Source organism: Amblyraja radiata, chromosome 37, assembly GCF_010909765.2.
Source record: "Amblyraja radiata isolate CabotCenter1 chromosome 37, sAmbRad1.1.pri, whole genome shotgun sequence".
Classification (NCBI taxonomy): domain Eukaryota; kingdom Metazoa; phylum Chordata; class Chondrichthyes; order Rajiformes; family Rajidae; genus Amblyraja; species Amblyraja radiata.
The window spans coordinates 13,491,507-13,508,525 of NC_045992.1; the positions used below are offsets into that span (position 1 = coordinate 13,491,507).

Below are 17,019 nucleotides of genomic sequence, written 5' to 3' on the forward strand. Positions count from 1 at the left end.
CAGAACTGTGCACATTTCCACCAGGTATGCAACATTACATTTGCAGCCACCCACGCTGGATCCTGGATCCAAACTTTGACCCCTTGCTTTCTGATACCAACACGTCAATAAGTTGTCGACCAGACCCGACAACGTAACAAAAAGAGTGATACAAAAGAACTGCAGGCGCTGAAACCGTGAGCAAAAATAAACAAAGTGCTGGAGAAACTTAGCAGGTCTGCCACTCAGACCTGGAACTTGGTAATCAGCTCCAGCACTGTAACCTGCTCAAGATTCGAACAAGACCCACTGAGTTCGGCCAGCACTTTATGTTTAACACAAAGTAAGCTTCTTTTGAAAAATGGTTTGTCTCTTCACTCTCTCTCTCTCTCTCTCTCTCTCTCTCAACAAACTGGTGCTAGGATACAATCCTTGGGCTATGCCACTATGGTGCGCTAGCCTGCAGTGGGATTGTCATGGTATTGTGTCATTCACTCCACTACCCTTAACTTGTGGTACATCAAGTGAAAGTGGCCACTTCTTTTCTCAGTATCGCAAGATCGGGCATTTACAAAATTATTGCAGACAACTCATAACTCAGTCGACTTGTGAGCCTTCATGGAAGAGCAGGGTGGTGACTAAACTGAGAGGCGGCTTCATTGCAGAGATTAACCCTTTTCCTAGTTGTGTTCTCTATCCCAACCTCCAGAATTATTTCAGCGAGATCACTGGGCAATGAGTAAAAACTCTTGGCACATATTTTTGTTAATTCCAGTGAATCTTGGAAACAAATAAATAAAAAGACTCCCACGACTGGCTTGGCTACTTTGGGCACCCATAAAGAAATACAATAGGGATGCTTCCTACCTTTGTCCATATAACCATCTACAACCTGTTGTCTTCAGCTAAGAAAGCTAAAGTTTGTGGGCAGTCATCGAGCTAAAAGTATCCATTGGCACAAAGCAAGTAAATATTTTGGCATTTTATCCCCTTAAACATCGAGACAAGTATCCTCAGCTATTTACTAATCCTTAAAGGGCCTGTCCCACTGTACGGGGTAATTCAAGAGTTCTCACGAGTTCTCCCCTGATTCGAGCTCGTGTAATGTACGTGGTGGGTACGTAGGAGCTCGTGGATGTCACGTAGCGGATCGTACGATTAACGGTGGGTACTCGGGAAATCCGGTAAACCCGTGACGTTTTTTCAACACTGTGAAAAATGTCCACGAGTAAAGAAAACTCGTGATTAAAAAAAATTGTTACTTTTTACTCGTACGAGCCGCTACGTACCCGCTACGTACATTACACGAGCTCGAATCTGGAGAGAACTCTTGAATTACCTCGTACAGTGGGACAGGCCCTTTAGTTTCAACCTTGCAACAGTAGTCCATTGGCATTATCCTTCGACTTGAAGTACAGGAGCCTAATTGGTATTACATGCAGTAGAATAATCAGCCATTCAGATCCATGATCCATACCTGCACGAAGGCTTAGCAAAGAGGGATCTTTTGTAAACCTCTTCAGTTACACGAATGTCCTCGACACAGCAGGTAGAAATGGTTCGAGGCTCGTCCTTGAAGTGTTCTATGTCATTATAGACATAGTTGATATTATCATTCAGTTGAGCAAAGTTGTAAAGCTGAAAATTGAAAGAGTATATAATTTTATTTGTTAACCAGTGACTGGTGATATATTGACGTGGTACAGGCGTCAGGTGAGAATATCAGATAGTTAGGCCTTGTTAGGATAAAACATGGTCAACAATGGTGGCGGCAAGGAACTGCATTTTGGCAAGTTTGCAGAATAAGATGATTTAGTCAATTCAAGCACAGTGGTGCCGCTATAGAACTGCTAGCTCACAACTCCATCAACTCGGGTTCAGTCATAGAGTCTTAAGAGTGATACACCGTGGAAAAAGGCCCTTCAGCCCAACTTGCCCACACTGGCCAATATGTCCATGCTACACTAGTCCCACCTGCCAGCATTTAGTCCAAACCTGTCCTATCCATGTGCCTGTCTGACTGTTTCTTAATTGTTGGGATAGTCCCTGCCTCAACTACCTCCTCTGGCAGCTTGTTCCATACATCCACCACCCTTTGTGTGAAAAAGTTAACCCTCAGATTCCTATTAATTCTTTTCCCCTTCACCTTAAACCTATGTCCTCTGGTCCTCGATTCGCCTAATCTGGGCAAGAGACTCTGTAAATCTACCGGATCTATTCCTCTCATGATCTTATACACCACTATAAGATCACCCCTTATCCTCCTGTGCTCCAAGGAATAGAGTCCCAGCCTACTCAACCTCTGCCTATAGCTCAGAGCCTGCACCTTCACTCCTCAATCCCTCTGCTCTACAACACTACCCAGAGCCCATGTTAGACTTCCCAAAGTGCAACACCTCACTTTTTTTTTTTTTTGCATTAAATTCCATCAACCATTCCTCAGCCCACTTGGACAAATGATCAAAATCCTGCTGCAAATTTTCACAACCATCTTCACTATCTGCAAAACCACCCACTTGTGGATCATTTGCAAACTTGCTAATCTTGCCATGTATATTTTCATCCAAAACCCTGTCCTAATCTTTGAAGCTGGCATTTGCACATTCTTCCAGTGACTATATGGGTTACCTCCAGTTTCTTGTACATTGGCCATTGTAAATTGCTTCTAGTGTAGGTAGTATAAGGTCACAAGGAATAGGAGTAGAATTAGGCCATTCGGCCCATCGACTGCTCCGCCATTCATTCATGGCTGATCTATCTCTCCCTCCTAACCCGATTCTCCTGCCTTCTCCCCATAACCTCTGACACTAATCAAGAATCTTTCCATCTCAGCCTTAAAAATATCCATTGACTTGGCCTCCACAGCCTTCTGTGGCAACAAATTCCACAGATTCACCACCCTCTGACTAAAGACATTTCTCCTCATCTCCATCCGAAAATAAAGTATTTTAATTCTGAGGCTATGACCTCTAATCCTAGACTCTCCCACTTTAGAAATATCCTCTCCACATCCACTCTATCCAAGCCTATCACTATTCTGTTTGTTTCCATGCGGTCCCGCCTCATTCTTCGAAACTATAATCAGGAGGGAGGTGGAGGAAAGAGTGGACAGAAGTATGGTGAGAGTAAAGTGGGTGCTTGAAGGTCGGTGTGCAGTCAATGGGTTGAAATGCCCATCTCTTTGACCTACACCTCCGTGACATCTCACATTCAGTGTAGTGTTAGCTGCAGCAAGATAACCAGGACAAATCACATCTGTCTACCTCCTTCCTGATGGTCAGCTCCAGCTGTTCCACCTTCACATCTCTCCCCAGGTTGTGAAGATTCTCGTGAAGATTTTCTTTCCGTCTGGGGGTGTATGGGATAAAGTCGTTGTCCACATGCAAGAAGACCACGGGCTCCTCTCGAACGCAGAAGTGCAGAACTTCCTGCAAAGATTAAGAATATTACATTTTAAGAGAGTTAGCGTGATATTTCTCTGTCAATTTTCAAGTGTTCTCAGTGTTCCAGCTCCTTAAGACCAAGAGCTTTGCATGTGGGGAGTCACAGTTGCAATGTGGAAAAGGCAGCAACAATATACACATCAAGATCCTAGCGCCAGCAATGCCAACAATCGATTCATGTCAGCCTGGGAGGACCACAACAAATAGATCCATTTTATGTGGACATTAGGAACTGCAGGTGCTGGAATCTTGAATAAACAACAAACTGCTGGAGGAACTCAAGAAGTCAGGCTGCATCGGCAGAGAGAAAGGACAGACGACATTTCAGGTTGGGTCCCTTCTTCAGACTGAGGAAGGGTCCATTACTTGAAACGTTGCCTGTCCACTCCCTCCACAGTTGCTGCCTGACCCGTTAAATTTTATGGTCATATGAACAAGTGTAATGAGGAATGGATACAATGGATATTTTGCTGACAGCAGCATCACATGCACATAGACTTAGACAACATACTAAAACAACATGCAGAAATGAACATTAATTATACAGGTAGACAAAAATGCTGGAGAAACACAGCGGGTGAGGCAGCATCTATGGAGCGAAGGAAATAGGCGACGTTTCGGGTGGAGACCCTTCGTCACACTGCAGTCTGAAGAAGTGTCACGACCCGAAACGTCGCCTATTTCCTTCGCTCCAGAGATGCTGGGTCCTGGGTCGGCGCCACGGAGGCGTCCGGGGAGGACCCTGCAGCGATAGCGGAGAGGTCGGTGCGGCGGTCGATGGGGCGTCGACCAACGGATGAAGACGGAGCACGTGGAGCGAGGACCAGGTGTGGAGGGACCGCCACGTGGGGGAGGGGGGGTAGTAGGGTGAAAAATGGACAATGGGGACCTGGCATGAGGTGACCACCAAGGTGGGCAGGGGGGGACCTGGTGCGGATAATGTGTATTGTAACATTGTCAGCGCCCTTATGCGGCAAGGTACACAAGCAAAGAATTTCACTGTGACAATAAAGTATTCATTCATTCAAGTTTGCGATGCGTTTGATTACTTTTAACCATGGGATGGCCCCATTTGATGTCCTCTTATTATAAGATAAATTGTTATGACTGCGATCACTACCCATTATTTGAATGCAGCCTCATCCTCGAATCTGCTGAGATTTGTTATAAAAGAGCCAACACTGCCAAACACTTCCTGTGTGGAATGGGGACATGTCCTACAGACAACACAGGAAGTTCAGGTTTTTTCCACATAAACCAACCGGAGGATTATTAATAAAAGCAAAGTTGCTCACTGACCTCATAACCTTCCTGTTGAAATATCTGGAGAACTTTTTGGAAACCATTAAGACTGGGTTGCCCCATTCCAAAGACTGGGTAGTTCCCCTTGGCCTGTCTAAAGTTGGGCACTCCATGGCTGCCTGTGGTGTTCAAGACGTCAATCTTGCTGTAGATGTCACAAACCATGAAATATTTTCCCTGAAATACAATGGAAAGTTAAATTAGCGGCAAATCCAGAAACAAATTGACCAAGGGGTGGGATCGGTGTCAGAATTGAGGGGGGGAGGGGGTGAAGTAAATAGAGTGGAGCAGGGAGGGGGATATAGAAGAAGAAAGGAGAGGACAGGAAGATGATGGGGTGCAGGGGTCAGTTGAAAGGGATCTAATGAGGAAGAAAGAAGAAATGACGTCAGATCAAACACAGGACTCTCAATCCCATACAGTTCAGTACCCATGTATGGTCGTGAGTAGTCGCCCAAAGAGTCGTACCTTTTTCTGGTCACCGCTGGATTTTCAACATGTTGAAAATTTTCGGCGACCTGCTGCAACTATGACGGGTGCCGGCAAGTCACCGAAAAAAAATCGCCTAAGTGGAACAGTCCCTTAAGAGAACATCTTCCTCACACACCCACAGCCCATCTGACATAAAACTGTGGACATGACAACACAGTGTCAGAACACACACAGACACACAAGAAAGAGCATTTGGCCTTTTCAATCCATCTATCCAGTCGCATCCAACATTACTCCGCTTCTGACGAAGTTAATATCACAAGCAGGTAAGTCTCAACAAAATAAAACATTTCGGATCTGTGTCCTAAGTATTTTGTCTCTATTATCTGAACCCCCTGGGTGAATTTAAGGGCGTGTCCCACTTTGGCGATTTTTTTCGGCAACTGCCAGCGACTGTCACAGTCGTAGCAGGTCGCCGAAAAAGCAGCGACTGGACCACCCCCTACGACAATGTCTACGACAAGCTAATACCTAGTCGACGTCAAGCTGCCGACAACTGGCGACCCATTAAGACGTCCACCTACAACCACACAGGCGACACCCAAAGTCAACCTACGTCCACCTGCGACAAGCTACGACAAGCAACGACCCTGTCAGCAGCAACTGATGACTATTCAGTCGCCAGTACCTGTCGCTGGTTGACGTAGGTAGTCGCCAATGGAATTCACCAAATCGGCACCCGGCGACAACCAACGTCACCTGGCGACAACCTGCGTCATCCTGGCGACAACCTACGACAGCGCCTATGACAGGAGAAGACAAGCTACGACAAGCCCACAGTTGCCGAAAAGTTTTGAACATTTCAAAATCCAGCGGTGACCAGAAAAACATTAGGACTCTTTAGGCGACTTGACGAGACTTCTCACGACCATACAGGCGACACCCCGGCAACCATGTGGCGACAGCATAGTCGTTGAAAAAATCACCTAAATGGGACAGGAGCTTTAGTTACCACCTCCATTCCACAACACTTGATACACTATTTGAGAGTTTGCAACACTGACAGACTTAAAATCAAGAATAAAGGTTGTGTTTTCGTATGATAGACACATTCTTAATATAACAACATTCCCAATTAGAACTGTGCTGATATATCAGACTCAACTCTCAGATATTAAACCAAAATAAAATTCCAAATATTCATTAGGTTCGGCAGCTTCTGTGGAGAAGGTAATGGGTTAAAGCTACAGGTCGATGCCTTTACTGTACTCTCAAGTGTTGATCTCTTTAATGGCCACTATCTGGGATTACTGCATTGTAACACCATTTGCTTTTCATTTTGCGTGTCAGATGTCAGTCACTAATATCCATGAAGGTGAACCAGCACAGCTCTTGGCTGCAGATACAGTCCATCAACACCTGCTGCTTTAATAGCTCAGAAGCTCGATTTCATTTGATGCTTCAATGACTCGGCGACAAAGATGAAATCTGTGCAGATAGTCCTCACGGACTCCACCCTTAAAGGTGGGGGACTGTCTCTCCAGGAAGTGGGAAGAGGATCCACTTGAGCAAATAAATGAGAAAGTGTTCACAATAATGTGGCGATCTCATCTCACACGTCGGGCAGGTTATGTTGCTGTTGGTCTCCAGTGTCTCTCCTAAACAGGAGAACAATTCACAGCCACCTGGCACCTGAAGGCAGGCATCCTTTAAATGAAACTGGCTGATCGCAGCCACGTAACTCACTTTCCTTGCATGCTGTGTCACACACATTAACATAGGAAAATTGTTAAAGACAGGCTGCACTGCCTGCAGGACATTCAGGATGAAGGACGTCTAATCTCCACACAAAAGGATGATGAAAATTAAAATAAAACACCGATAGACAGACTCGGATTAAGCAGGACCTATTAGAAGGCAATTGGATATGTGCTCACAGGGAACTAATTGTTTGTGATGTAGTTAAATATCTGGGCCCTGGGATGAAATTAGGTAATTAAATCCTCCTCCAGTGTATTATTCTCACTATCCTGATTATGTTAATGAATCAGTATAAAGAGTCTTTTAAGAAGGAACTGCAGATGCTGGAAAATCCCAGAAAAATGCTGGAGAAACTCAGCGGGTGCAGCAGCATCTATGCAGTGAAGGAAATAGGCAACGTTTCGGGCCGAAACCCTTCTTCAGACGTTTCGGCCCGAAACGTTGCATATTTCCTTCGCTGCATAGATGCTGCTGCACCCGCTGAGTTTCTCCAGCACCTTTGTGTACCCAGTATAAAGAGTCAACTGGACCTGGGATTTTTCTAATCAGCCAGCGCGCTATTTATCCCAAAAGTCTATTCCAACATTTAAGAAGCAGTTAGACAGGTACATGGATAGAACAGGTTTGGAGGGATATGGACCAAATGCAGGCAGGTGGGGCTTGTGTCGCTGGGAAAGTGTGGGCAGGTGGGGCTTGTGTCGCTGGGACAGTGTGGGCAAGTGGGCCGAAGGGCCTGTTTCCACACGTAATCACTCTATGACTCCAAGTCCCTCACTTCTCCCAAGGACCATCACACCAGTTTACACTGTTTTCCTTACCTGAACCAAATGATGTTCTGGTAAGTTGTCTGAAATCCTCCCAACAGTAAAATTTGCTTTGAACAGATCATCATGAATCTGAAACTCTTCCTTGCAGTTATAACTGAAATTTTAAAAAAAATAACAAAGAAATAAATCTTATAAGCTTACATTATCACAATGAAGTAAAGATTCCAACATTCTGCCCATTCTCTCCAAGATGATTCATTTTAGGAAAGAGACCGTGGAAGATGCCCTAATTTTCTGTCTATCTTTGACATTGGTCCATGGTCTTTGTGCCTCAAGAGCGAGGGGAAGCTGCATTTGTACCAACTTTCCACCTCATCCAGTCAGTATATGGGCAGGTATATAGGGTGATGGTGTGACCCATTAATGAATGAAGTCTTCCTTGACCCTCAGAACCATCACAATGAAGAATAACCTCACTAGATGTCCACAGATCATGAGATGGAAATCCATAACAAGAAGCCTGGATGATATTTGTCCTCAGAGAGTCCGAGGGTAACAGAAGAATGAAAGCAAGATGGAGCAAGGGAGAGACATAGAGAATAAGGACAATAATTACCAAAACTAACCAACTCTTTGTATTTTTCTTTAAAGGGCAGCATCTATTGTCCAATGTTCACCCTGCGATAGGAGCAGGAGGGAGAAGGGGTGGGGGGAGGGTGCCGGGGGTGGATGGACGTGCTGGGCAGTCACGGTGGTGCAGCTTAGAGTTGCTGCCTTACAGCCTTGAGACCCAGGTTCAATCCCAATTTTGCACGCTGTCTGCATGTTCTCCCCGTGACCGGCGTGGGTTTTCTCCACGATCTCCGGTTTCCTCCCACATTCCAAAGACATACAGGTTTGTAGGTTAATTGGCTTGGCAAATGTAAAAAATGTCCCTAGTGGGTATAGGATAGTGTTAATGTGTGGGGGTCGCTGGGCGGTGCGGACCCAGTGGGCCGAATGGCCTGTTTCTGTGTTGCATCTCTAAACTAAATCTTAATTGGCCCTGTTTCGATAAAACATTTAAGAGTCAAATGCTAGTTGATCTAGAGCCAGGTGGAGGTCCCCCTTAGTAAGGAGGGCAGATCTTCCATGGAGGGATAGAAGTCAAAAGCAAATGAGTTACAAAGAATCTAGGCAAAGCCTGCATAGATTTCTCACTGGTGGTACATCAATTGTTCTGAGCTCTGTATTGTAACAGGAATACAGCATATAGAATAAGATCTACACGCGTGATACCAGAACTGAGAGGTTACAATTATCAATTTTGTTGTCTCTGTACTGTACACTGACAATGACAATTAAAGTTGAATCTGAATCTGAATCTGAATCAAGAAACACAAGACAGGCAAAGGTTTTTTTCTCTGAAAGGTAATCTGATAAAGATGACAAATGAATGGATTAGATGGATTTTGGAAGGAGATGTGAATGAAGGATAATCCGTAGCAAATTTAAGGGGGAAATTATGTTTAAACTTCTTTAAACACAGGCTGGGGAGTGTGGAACTTTTTAGCACAGAGCAAGGTTGTAGTGAAAGGTGGAACTATATAAATATAATATTGATGGATATATATTAGCGTGAAATGAGATGGGACGATGTTTTCATGAAGTATAAACAAGAGATTGTATGTTTGGCCTGTGTCTGCGCTGTAAACCTCTATGGACAGTGGAGAAGGATCAGCACAAAAGTTGAAGTAACTCAGCGGGTCAGACAACAACTCTAGAGAAAAGGAATAGGTGACATTTTGGGTCGAGACACTTCTTCAGACCTCCATTCTGTCCCAATCCGAAACGTCACCTATTGCGTTTCTCCAGAAATGCTGTCTGACCTGCTGAATTACTCCAGCTTTTTGTGTCTCTCTTTGGTTTAAACCAGCATCTGCAGTTCCTTCCTACACATAGTGGAGAAGGATCTGCTTTGAAACATAGAAACATAGAAAATAGGTGCAGGAGTAGGCCATTCGGCCCTTCGAGCCTGCACCGCCATTCAATATGATCATGGCTAATCATCCAACTCAGTATCCTGTACCTGCCTTCTCTCCATACCCCCTGATACCTTTAGCCTCAAGAGCCACATCTAACTCCCTCTTAAATATAGCCAATGAACTGGCCTCAACTACCTTCTGTGGCAGAGAGTTCCAGAGATTCACCATTCTTTGTGTGAGAAATGTTTTTCTCATCTCGGTCCTAAAAGATTTCCCCCTTATCCTTAAACTGTGACCCCTTGTTCTGGACTTCCCCAACATCGGGAACAATCTTCCTGCATCTAGCCTGTCCAACCCCTTAAGAATTTTGTACGCTTCTATAATATTGATGGATATATTTGGTCATTGGAACTCTGGTTATGCCAGCACAGAGGAATTTGAATAGCCGGACTCACGTGATCAACACAGGTGCCACCTTGTTGGTGATGATGGATTTGGCCTTGTTGTGAATGCTGAGAGTCTGGAAGGAGTTGACACTGATGGAACGCCTGCTATCGGTGGTGCCATTGCTCTGCCCATTGTCACTGCATGGTCCTGTGGACACGGCTTGCTGGGCAGCGCTGGCAGTTGTCCCCATAATCCACCAACTGCTTTAAAACAAAGGAAAATAATGTTTAGACAAGATGGAGCCATTAACCGTCAATAGTGATTCTCAACGCAGTACTGGCAGAGAAGTCACCTTAACCAATGCTCCAAAGAGCAGGGAAGGTTATCCTAGCCAACATTATTTACCATTCTGCCTATGTCAATACCTCAGACATATTTTAATGTAAAATGATTATGACAATAAAAGATATTATTATTATTATTATTATTATTATCAACTCCACCACCAGGACAACAGTGAGTATCCCATTGCCAAGACAGCCAGGACTGTATCCAGAATAGTTTTCGGCAGCATCAAAGTGCTTCCTGCTCCTTCAGGTGGAGGTAATCTATCCCAGAAGGGAGCCGTTTGTCCTCCAGGGAAGTATCTGTCTCACAGTTAATGCTACAAAAAGCAGGTTGATTATCACAATGCCGCACAAGTCAAATCAGCCGCTCCATTTCATAAAGACTTTGTTGTCTATAAAGTATCCTGACACAGCCCAGGTGGTGGAAGGAGCTATATAAATGCAAAGCTTTCTTTAACCTCAGTGGTGGAGGCAAGTTGTTTAATAAACAGGCCATTTTAAAGAGTCAAGGATAATTTTCAATGCCACGCATGCTGCACGTAGCAGTTGACAAAATGTATAAAAAACGTTGAATCAAACAATCCCAACTGGGTGAAATTGGTGCTATTCCTTTCTTCTATCTCCTTGCTCTACATGAAAGGTAGTAGACAATAGTATACTGTGGTAGTTGCCCTCCGATACATCACCTTGGATGGCCATTGCTTAGCTTGTGAGCATTGTCATCAGAAGTGATAGGCTTGACCACCAGTACATTTCAGCCTCCCTTTTCTTTTCCTTTCCCCACATCCAACCACATGCACTTTCAGTGTGGGCCTCCGGATGGTGACCTGGAGTCAGATCCATAGCATGCAGGAAAGAACTGCAGATGCTGGTTTCAATCGAAGGTAGACACAAAACGCTGGAGTAACTCAGCGGGACAGGCAGCATCTTGGGAAAGAAGGAATGGGCGACGTTTCGGGTCGAGTCTGAGGGTCTCGATCTGAAATGTCGCCCATTCCTTCTCTCCAGAGATGCTGCCTTTCCCGCTGAGTTACTCCAGCATTTTGTGTCTACCATCAGATCCAAAGCTTCAGGTACTGGGGCTAACTGAAGCTTGCTTGCTGCTGGCCCAGGCATTAGTTAACATAGACAAAGAACATCCATATTGGAGGTGTGCAAGGAGGAACTGCAGATGCTGGTTTAAACCGTAGACACAAAAAGCTGGAGTAACTCGGCAGGACAGGCAGCATCTCTGGAGAGAAGGAATGGGTGACGTTTCGGGTCGAGACAGTATGAAGAAGGGTCTCGGCCCGATACATCACCCATTCCATGTCTCCAGAGATGCTGCCTGTCCCGCTGAGTTACTCTAGCTTTTTTGGTCTATCCAAATTAGGATTATCTGAAGAATGGTCCCGACCAGAAATGATATCCATTCAGCCTATAGGAGGGCCCTGACTTGAAACATAGTTATCCATGTTATCCAGAGAAGCTGCCTGACTTGTTGAGTGACTCTAGCACTTTTTTCTAAAACAGCATCAGCAGTTTCTTGTTTCTCCAGATTAGGGGCCTCATGTTCTGTAGGATTTAACAACCCAGGAATAGAAGACAGTGCAAACCAGGCTGCCAATCACAGACTCCAAGGGTCTCGATCCGAAACGTCACGTAGTCCTTTTCTCCGGAGATGCTTGCTGACCACGGAGTTACTCCAGCATTTTGTGCCCATCTCCATTTAGTGCTGCAGCTTCGCCGTCAATGAAGGGAATAAGGTGAATGTGTTTGTTTAGCATCTGCCATCACCCTTTCACGATATTTCAAAACACCTTGCAGCAAAGAAATAACACTGAAGCATGATCACAGTGGTAATGCTGGAAATGGAGCAGCCAATTTGCATCCATGACAGAAACATTGGTGGAATTCTGGACAATGAAAAGGGCGTTCAAGGATACAACAAGATATGTATTAGTCACAATTAAGGGAAGAAAAGTGATGAGTGGAAAGGATTGTGGATGTGCAAAGATTGGGGTGGAGGGGCACGGGGGGGGGGGGGGGGGTGTAAGTAAACCCCCATGACAGAGGGCAGGAGTTATACAGATTGATAGCCACTGTACGAAGATGTATGAGTCGTTCAGCTTCGTATATTAGCATAACACAGAATGAATACGCATAGTTGTTGTAGGTTCAAGCTCCTAGAAGAATCTAAAGAACGGCCGAACTGGCACACTCGGGACGACAGATGGCACAATGGGCTAAGTGTTCGGCTGGCAACCGGAAGGTAGCCGGTTCGAATCCCACGGAGTGCATACTGTCGTTGTGTCCTTGGGCAAGACACTTCACCCACCTTTGCCTGTGTGTGAATGTGTGTGAGTGATTGGTGGTGGTCGGAGGGGCCGTAGGCGCAGATTGGCAGCCACGCTTCCGTCAGTCTGCCCCAGGGCAGCTGTGGCTACAGAAGTAGCTTACCACCACCGAGTGTGACTGAGGAGTGAATGAATAATGCGATGTAAAGCGCCTCGAGTATTAGAAAGGCGCTATATAAATCCCATCCATTATTATTATTATTAGCTGACATAGTGGAAGACCCGAGCTGGATTACGGATCAGGTGTACAGCAGTAAAACCAGACATGGATCACATCAACTAATGGTGATTGACCTACAGCCACAGGGAAGAAGGATCTCCTGTGACGTCCTGCATCTTGGTGGAACCAGTCCGTTGCTGAAGGTACTCCTCAGGTTGACCAGTGTTTCATGTTTTTTGTGTATTATGACTGTTGGCAGATCAATTTCCCTCCTGGGATTAATAAAGTTCTATCGTATAGTAAAATGGTAGATGGGGTTTAACCTGGCCAGGTGTGAGGTCTTACATTTAGGGAGGTCAAATGTAAGGGAAGAGCATATTAGTTAATGGCAATACTCTTGACCATTGATGTATGAAGGAATTTGGATGTTCAAGTCCATAACTCCCTGAAAGTAACAACATAGGCAAAAGGAATGGTAAAGAAAGCGTACAGTATACCTGTCTTCATTGGTTGGGGCATTGAGTACAAGAGTCACAATGCCACGTTGCAGCTTTATAAAACTGTGGTCAGGCCGCATGTGGAGTATTGCGTGCATTCTGGTTGCCCTATTACAGGATGTGGAGGCTTTGGAGTTAGTGCAGATGCTAGGTTTACCAACATGCTACCTGGGTTAAAGGGCGTTATTTGTACGGAACAAACAACAAATTTTTTTTCAACAACAAATTTGAATTAGTTCAAAATTCAGTTTCAATTGAACAAACTCGAACTGTTTTCTCTAGTGTTTTGGAGGCTGAGAGTTGACCCCCTCAGAAGCTGAGAAAACTTAGACAGACAGAGAAAGGATAGACAGTCATCATTTTGCTCGCAGGGTATAAATGTTAAATACTAGAGGGCAAAGCTTAAACATAGAAACATAGAAATTAGGTGCAGGAGTAGGCCATTCGGCCCTTCGAGCCTGCACCGCCATTCAATATGATCATGGCTGATCATCCAACTCAGTATCCCGTAGGTAGTCAGGAAGAAAGTTTAAAGAGAATTGTGTGCTCTTTGGTCTCCTCATTTGAGCAACAACATCCTTGCTATGGAGGCAGTGCTGCATAGGTTCACGAGGTTAATGGAGGAACTGTAATGAGGAAAGATTGGAAAGACTGGGCTTGTATTCACTGGAAATTTAGAAGGGTGAGAGAGAGGATCTTATAGAAACATAAAATTATAAAAGGACTGGACAAGCTAGATGCAGGAAAAATGTTCCCAATGTTGGGGGAGTCCAGAACCAGGGGCCACAGGCTAAGAATAAAGGGGAGGCCATTTAAAACTGCAATGAGAAAAAAACGTTTCCACCCAGAGAGTTGTGAATTTGTGGAATTCTCTGTCACAGAAGGCTGTAGAGGCCAATTCACTGGATGAATTTAAAAGAGAGTTAGATAGAGCTCTCGGGGCCAGTGGAATCAAGGGATATGGGGAGAAGGCAGGCACGGGTTATTGATTGTACATGATCAGCCATGATCACAATGAGAATGGCGATGCTGGCTCAAAGGGCCAAATAGCCTTTTCTATGCTTCCATGTTTCTAGAGTCCAAGCAAGGACAAATTTGAAGCCACTTTTTCTGATTGCATGCAACATTCATAGCAGGAGAGATAAATTGATGGCATTATCTAATAGTCATTATGGAACATGATGATAAAGTGACCAACGATGAGAATTAAACCTGCCACGATATTTAAAATGAGATTGACCAAATGAAGGTAGACACAAAATGCTGGAGTAACTCAGCGGGTGAGGCAGCATCTCTGGGGAGATGGAATGGGCGACGTTTCGGGTCGAGACCCTTCTTCAGACTGATGTCAGGGGAGGGGGCAGGACAAAGATAGAATGTAGTCAGAGACAGCAAGAACTGGGAAGGGGAAGGGGATTAAGAGAGAAAGCAAGGGCTATCTGAAGTTATCCGATTTGCCTTGACCAGATGAAGTAGGTGGTCGCTCTGATAGTGCAGAATGAGATCACCCCAGTAGAAGGAAAAGGATTTTATTTCTGAAAATCATGGAGGATCCGTTTTAATTAATCCAAGGAGCAGGAAGAGGCCAAAGGTATTAATGAGCATGGTCTACATACCTGAAACAGCAGTTGCAATGTAGAGCAAATCACAAGTTCAATGGTGCTTTATTTGATGAAATTAGAGCATATACAAGGATAATACAATCATCTTGGGGTACTGTAATCAACATATGGACTGGGCAAAGCAATTTAGATGAGAGAGCAGCAGATCATAGTGATTTTCCAGTTAAATATGTAGAGGAACTAATGAAGACACCTGCTCCTTTCATTCAGTATAATCAATGAGAAAGAGTGAATTAAAATCTGATAATTGAGAGCCTTTGGGGAAGAGTGATAAGTAAGTATGTTTATTGGCCAAGTATTCACATACAAGGAATTTGCCTTGGTGCTCCACCCTCAAGTAACAACATGACATACAGTGACAGTTACGAATGACTCAGAAAACACTAAACATTAATAATAATAAAACATTAATGATAAACCACCATTGATCAAGCATGTGAACCAACAAAATACCAGATCAAAGGGAGGCTACAGATTTTTGGCTGTTGAGTAGAGCAACTACCCGTGGATAAAAACTGTTTTTATGTCTGGCTGTGGCAGCTTTGACAGTCCGGAGTCGTCTTCCAGAGGGAAGTGATTCAAAGAGTTTGCGGCCAGGGTGAGAGGGGTTAGAGATGATCTTGCCCGCTCGCTTCCTGGCCATTGTAGTGTACAGTTCGTCAATGGAGGGAAGGTTGCAGCTAATAACCTTCTCTGCTGATCGGACGATTCGCTGCAGATGGAATTATATATTATGGTTGAATGTGATTTAGTTCAATCTGAAACCAGGATCTCAAATCTGATTAAAACAAACTATGAAGGTACGAGGCATGCACTGCCTGTGATAGATTTTGAAATTGCATTAAAAGGTTTGACGGCAAACAAGCAATAGTTAAAGTTTAAAGAATTAGAGGATGGTTTACAAGCAAGATTTATCCCTTGAGGCACAAACAGACTACAGGGAAACAATCCACCCATTGATAGAAAGAGAACTTCAAGACAGTGCTAGATCAAAGGCTTACAATCTTCCAATGGCGGGCAACAAGTCAGAGGACAAAAACATTTCAGATTTCAACAGAGGGGAATGATGAAATAAACAAGGAAAGGGAAAGTAGGAAGCAAGAGTAAACAAGGAAGTTTTAAAAACTGTAAAAGATTCTGTAGACATGTAGAATTGGAGTATGTGAAATTTTATTGGGGAATAAGGAAATGGTAGAGGAATTAAATATGTTATGCTTTTTGGATCAAGGCACAGAGTGTCCCAGGGAAATATTGGAGAACAGCAGAGGGGAAGCCTGATGAAAGTAACAACACCCACCCCCACCCCCGACTGTGGTGTCGGCCTCAGAGCTCCCCCTCCCCTCCAACCTATGGTCCTCACATCAGTGCTCCCCACCCCTGTGGTCTCCCTGTTTCCAGCTCAAAGCTCCCCCCCTCCATCCCTCCCCAAGTCCCCACCTCACATCTCCCCTCCCCACGTCAGAGCTCACCAGTGGTCCCCGGTATCAAATGGTAAATTTACGCCTGAGCAGTGGCACTTCCGTTTGAGACTTAACATCTGATTTATACAAGTGTTCATGGGATGTACTCGAGAGCATCTATATTTATCAATCTTCACCTTAAATATATCTAACGATAGACCTTCAGAATCTAGCCAAAAGGAAATAAAGTTGAGACACAAGAAATTGCAATGCTTGAACTTTGAGCAAAGAAAAATGATGGGAGAAACTCAGCGGGTCAGGCAGCATTTCGGGGTGGGATCCGTCAGCTGGAGTGGCTGTCAGGTACATTAAACAAAACAATTGTCGGCTTTCCAACTGGCCATGGATAGAGGAGTCTAAGGGTTGGACAGTTGAAGGCAGTGGGTGTCGTGCGAGGAAACTCACTGTAATATGACTATTCCAAGTCAAACCTTGGCTTATTCCAAATGCACGAGATGATTCCCAGCTGTAATTAATCCACTGCCACTTTGTCACCGTCGAATACTCCTCGTGGCTGAGACCTCAGTTCCCTCTTTCACTATAGTGGACACATTTTGCTTTA

At 44.6% G+C, this 17,019-nt stretch overlaps 1 protein-coding gene across 4 annotated transcripts in view; it reads right to left on the reverse strand.

The window, feature by feature from the left end:
- Window positions 1-17,019, reverse strand: part of pald1 (phosphatase domain containing paladin 1) — a 188,600-nt gene that overhangs the window by 134,447 nt on the left and 37,134 nt on the right. For 3 of the 4 annotated variants that reach the window (XR_004410053.1, XM_033012959.1, XM_033012957.1), the window contains exons 2-6: window positions 10,104-10,298; window positions 7,736-7,838; window positions 4,722-4,901; window positions 3,243-3,407; window positions 1,457-1,617 (exon numbers count right to left, since the gene is read on the reverse strand). Coding sequence is in view for 3 of the 4 variants with exons in the window: in XM_033012959.1 (XP_032868850.1) it covers window positions 1,457-1,617; window positions 3,243-3,407; window positions 4,722-4,901; window positions 7,736-7,838; window positions 10,104-10,285 (791 nt within the window). In the remaining variant the exon portion in view is untranslated. The remainder of the gene's footprint in view (window positions 1-1,456; window positions 1,618-3,242; window positions 3,408-4,721; window positions 4,902-7,735; window positions 7,839-10,103; window positions 10,299-17,019) is intronic. The other variant, XM_033012958.1, reaches the window with a different exon arrangement.